The sequence below is a fragment of the Paralichthys olivaceus genome, chromosome 23 (assembly GCF_024713975.1).
Source record: "Paralichthys olivaceus isolate ysfri-2021 chromosome 23, ASM2471397v2, whole genome shotgun sequence".
NCBI classification, from domain to species: Eukaryota; Metazoa; Chordata; class Actinopteri; order Pleuronectiformes; family Paralichthyidae; genus Paralichthys; species Paralichthys olivaceus.
Window position 1 is genome coordinate 3624776 of NC_091115.1, and position 4847 is coordinate 3629622.

General features: G+C 42.8%; 1 protein-coding gene across 2 annotated transcripts; it reads left to right on the forward strand.

Annotated features, from left to right (window-relative positions):
* Positions 1–217: 217 nt before the first annotated feature.
* rps16 (ribosomal protein S16) lies at positions 218–2143 on the forward strand. 2 transcript variants are annotated; one of them, XM_020109105.2, is made up of 6 exons: positions 220–327; positions 418–469; positions 993–1094; positions 1434–1530; positions 1642–1689; positions 1957–2143. In XM_020109105.2, the coding sequence occupies exons 2-6, from the start codon at positions 422–424 to the stop codon at positions 2100–2102; spliced, it is 441 nt and encodes a 146-aa protein (XP_019964664.1). In that variant the 5' UTR covers positions 220–327; positions 418–421; the 3' UTR covers positions 2103–2143. The 2 variants fall into 2 exon arrangements, with proteins under 2 accessions (XP_069375562.1, XP_019964664.1); XM_069519461.1 differs by lacking the exon at positions 1642–1689 and having other exon boundaries at positions 218–327; positions 1434–1555; positions 1931–2143.
* Positions 2144–4847: the final 2704 nt, after the last annotated feature.

The window sequence follows — 4847 nt, forward strand, 5'->3', positions numbered from 1 at the left end:
CAAAAACTTGCAGGTGCATAGAAAGCTACACATGCTAAATGTGACTTTAATGTCAATTTGGGGAAAGTTCACATGCTAAATCTTTATCAGTATTAAATAAAGCATCTTAATATATAGTATGGTATAAACAAATTATAGTATAGTGTACAGTATTTATTAAAATCAGCCAGGAGACGGTTGATTGGTCTAAATCATCTTCTACATGCAAAATGGAGCAACTGTCGCAAACGCTGCCGCAAAGACCGTCTCCCGTGTCGCGAAACAGCCCCTGATTTTCGCCGTGTGAAACCCCATCGATCTCTCCGTACGGCACCCCGGCTGAAGACGGTGAGTTCTTCATCCTGTTCCGCGAAAATACCTCAAAAATACACTAATACCGAGGTTTTTAAAGTACCTGTGTTCCTCTGTGTGTCGTAGAAACATGCCAGCGAAAGGTCCCCTGCAATCTGTCCAGGTTTTTGGACGCAAAGTGAGTAAATACACCGAAGTTATTCCACGTGTGGTGTTGACGCTACGCTTGTGTTGCTCGGGTGCTCGTTAGCTAAAGATGCTAACACGAAAAATGTGGCGTGACGCCGTTTCACACCGACGATTCCCCGTTACTTTATTTAACGCGGGGGCTTTTTGTCGTTCTGTTAACGTCTCGAAGCTTCGCGTGTTTTATCTGTTGCTGTTTTATGTGATTGCAACGCTCCTGTGTGAGTTTAGCTACTGTAGCAAGCTCATTTAGCTACGCTAGCTAGCCCGGTTGCTAGCTGCTGTTCGGTGTACAGAGGGTGACAGCGTTAGAGTTAGCTCACACGTCAACTTGAACAAATATAGAAATGTACGTCACTTAAACCTGCACATGTTCGGAAACTGTCAGACACCATGTCCATCCGGGTGATGCTCATTCATTGAAAACGAGTGTGTTCCATGTGTGTAGAAGCTGAAGTGAAAATACTTGAGATACTTGATGCGCTTGGTGTCTAATGGTGATTCTTGTGTCGCAGAAAACCGCCACCGCAGTCGCCCACTGTAAGAGGGGGAATGGCCTGATCAAGGTGAACGGCAGACCCCTGGAGACTGTGGAGCCTGCGACCCTCCAGTACAAGGTGAGTCCAGGGAGGAGAGGTGATCCCCGGGGTGCAGCGAGGCAGTGACCTCTGAGACTGATGGAGGCAGCGGGTGCATGTTTGTTGCCTGGTCTTGCTTAATATTGTGTAATTTAAAAGCTGTTATACTGATATGAGGGAATAAACGCGTCAGAGACCAATTTAGTGAGTATGTGTACATTTTACCAAATTGTCAATTGTTCATATCGGCCAACGTAAATGCTGATACTGTCTGTAGAAGGCTCAAATCAGCCAAACAAAAGATCATCCATTCTTAATGTTGTTCAATAAACCTAATATTCTGCTGAGCATAAAGTGAACATCTGTATTGTCTCTTAGCTTCTGGAACCCGTGCTGCTGCTGGGTAAGGAGCGTTTTGCTGCGGTTGACATCAGAGTCCGAGTGAAGGGTGGTGGACATGTGGCACAGATCTATGGTGAGCTCACCTCTGTTCTCTCTGAGTAGTTTTTCTTTCTATTCACCAGTCACATGAGTGAGATGAGTGATGAAAAGTTGTTCAGTCACGATACAAATTGTTGTTTTTCAGCCATCCGCCAGGCCATCTCCAAATCCCTGGTCGCATACTACCAGAAGTGTAAGTATTCCAATGTCACAGTCCCATGTCATGTGTTTTCTCATGTTGTGTACACTGGTCCATTATATTTTTAGTCAAACTGCCATAAAGTGAAAGGTGACAGATTTAAAGGTGATAGGTATATATTTGGCCGGTGGCAGAAGTGTCTCTGCATATCTACAGTCCATCGTGCCTTGCTGCTCCCACACTCAAGTTGGGAGGAACAGGGAACCACTTATGTGTTTGTTAAAAGTTTTCTAAGTGTCCACTGTTTTTATGTTGCACCAGATGTCGATGAGGCCTCCAAGAAGGAGATCAAGGACATCCTGATCCAGTACGACAGGACCCTGCTGGTTGCCGACCCACGTCGCTGCGAGTCCAAGAAGTTCGGTGGACCTGGAGCTCGTGCCCGCTACCAGAAGTCCTACCGTTAATTGCCCTGTACATTTTCATAATAAATTGGAGGAACAAATCATTTCATTTGTCCTTTTAATCAGTGTTTCTGTGCGACTTGCTCCGTTCTTCTACCTTCTTTCATCAGTGATGTTTGCATTTTATGAAATTGTCGGATTCAACTACTGCAATGTAGTACTTACCTCCACCTAAGAGTTTATGTTTTCATCTCCATTTGTATGATAGATTAACGCAAAAACTGCCAGGCGGATAACCACTAAACTTGGTGGAAGGATGTGGAAATAGATCAGGAGAGAAACCCATTACATGTTAGTTGTGATCCACATCCAGGAATTTTGGATCACTCAAAAGTTGCTCAAGGTACATTTAACTTGATTCCACAGAAATTTGTATCTAGATGAAGAAATTCAGACATAAGCTACTGATGTGTATGAGTGGTGCAGCTTGATTGGTCGATAGATGCCGTCTATGGTGTACTATTCTAATTAAAAAGCTATTTTTCTTGGCCATTAAATGCATTTGTCACGAAACGCATAATGTAAGGTATCGTCAAAGGAACAGGCCTTAATAGTGAATCACAATGTACAAATATTCATTGTGACTGTCGCTATCAGGCAATGTTCAAGGTCTAAACTAGATTTTGATTATTTCTTAGATACACGATACATGCAAATTTATTCTGACTTGATTTCTTGTTCTCGGACCAGGTCAAGAAATTAACTGCAGTAGATGAAGAACACGTTCCCCTGAAATTGTACAAGATGGGTACATCTAATAAAAAAATACAGTCTGAGAGGACTCTGCTGCTTTATGCTAATAGGCCATCTGAAAAATAGTTTATTAAAATCTTTGGCTGAGTTATTGTAATATTTGTGTTTGAATAATTTAGCAGTTGGGTGTTCTTGTCCAGAGTCAAGGACAGATGTTTAAAAAGTTAAAGCCCCTGTGAACTGCACATTTAGATTTATTGTATAAAAAGTGCAGTAAATATATTTTCTGTGTCCCTGTGCTTCTTTTAGCTGTCAGCATGGTGATACCTGAAACTGAAGCAGCTAATTTAATTACAGCCATTAGAAGTTATTATGTGCAGCATTTATGACTGTGACATATCTGAATGCATTGTGTGAGGGAAAAACAAACTTACACTGATGATGAAACAAACACGTTTTACTACATCAAGCAAGTCACTTTAATAAAAACGATTTATTACCACATTCTAACAACAGGTGGCGCTCTAAGACAATAGAAACAACTCCAACACATGACTCCCACACCAGCAGCCATTAGAAAACGTGTTCTACTGGCCTGCTGCCATTTCAGAATGGGTGTCATGGTCTGAGAGCTCAAACAATATACCTACACAGACCCACTGATGCACTCTGTTGTTGGCTTATTCATTAATTATCACAATGAAAGCTGAAACTCAGATTTCTCAAATTCAACCTTAATAAAAAAACACCTTATCTTCCTCATCTCCTCAACATTGAACCAGCACACGTCCTCTTGTCTGTTAATGACGTCCAGCTTCCTGGTCTTACATCAGATTGCAGCACGTTTCCCTAATGTTCTGCTGATTCCTTGTTGACCCTGCCTTGTTTTTCCTTCCAGAGCCGATGGACAAACACACACACACACACACACACACACACACACACCACTCCACAGGAGCGTGATGAGGTGAGCCGGGCTGAGCTGAGGCCCAGATGTTGTTGGCCTCTCTGCGGGCAGCCAGCAGCAGCCGTTCCCGCTCGGTGAGCTCCCGAGGGGTCGGTGGTGGGGTTGATGGGAGGAGGAGGAGGAATCAGGCCTGTTTACAGCTCTCCAATAATCAACACAGCAGGGAGGCCCACTCCCCACTGCTACTGTTGTTTACTGCTGTTTATTTTCTGCCCCTGTCCACTGCCTCACCTCGCAGGGCCGTAATGCTGCAGCGGCGACAGTCTGCCCCGGTGGAAGTGGCTGTGAGTGAGGACTGGCAGCAGGGATGAGAATAATAAGGATAATGTGTCGAGCTGCAGGGAGCAGAAGAAATAACAGAGCAAAGTAAATTAAACCGGGCTGTGACAAAAAAAACCTTTGAGTTTGCAAACTGCATTTCTGAATAAATTACGAATTTATGTTTTTAATCGGGCAGCTTTTACACAAGGTTGAAGAAAAACTATTGTTCGTGTTAAATGATGTTAAATGTTGTGAAAAATCCTTTATTCATCCTGACGCTTTTTCTTTGTCTCTCGTCCATCAGGTGGACCCATCCAACCGACTACATGACCTCTGACCTTTATAGAAAGGACGACAGTCAATGCACAGACCGCTTATTAAGTGTAATGTCTCAAGAAGAAGACGAAGATCGTCTGTGGTCGTCCATTAAAAAGAAGGTTGGTGGTTTGATCCCTCGCTCCTCTAGTCTCCTTAAGAAGTTCAGCACATAACAGCTCTGTGCTGTTTGTGTGAATGTGTCCTGCAAACTACTTCTGTAAAACTCTTTTAGCGGTGGATGAGATCAGAAACCGAACACTTATCAATGATATGTGCACAGCTGCGTTCGGGAACATCACCTTTAACCCTTCAGAGACGGTTTAGATGAAAATAGACTTTTGTTGTGTAATTTCTTGTTATGTTCTCTCGTCTTCAAGGACACAAGAGAAGCAGTTTTTATCAAAATATGTTTCATGGATCATGTTTATTTCTTCCGGATTGATGATAATGAAAAACTGGAGTCGCAACAAGTCATTAATAAAAGAGTAAAAAGCTTTAATGGCTTATTT

Excerpts from the sequence above, each read along its gene's own strand:
- rps16 (XM_069519461.1), top strand. The coding sequence starts at position 422 with ATGCCAGCGAAAGGTCCCCTGCAATCTGTCCAGGTTTTTGGACGCAAA. Across the intron at positions 470-992 it reads TCCAGGTTTTTGGACGCAAA|AAAACCGCCACCGCAGTCGC; the intron begins GTGAGTAAATAC and ends CTTGTGTCGCAG. Across the intron at positions 1,556-1,930 it reads CTCACCTCTGTTCTCTCTGA|TGTCCACTGTTTTTATGTTG; the intron begins GTAGTTTTTCTT and ends AAGTTTTCTAAG.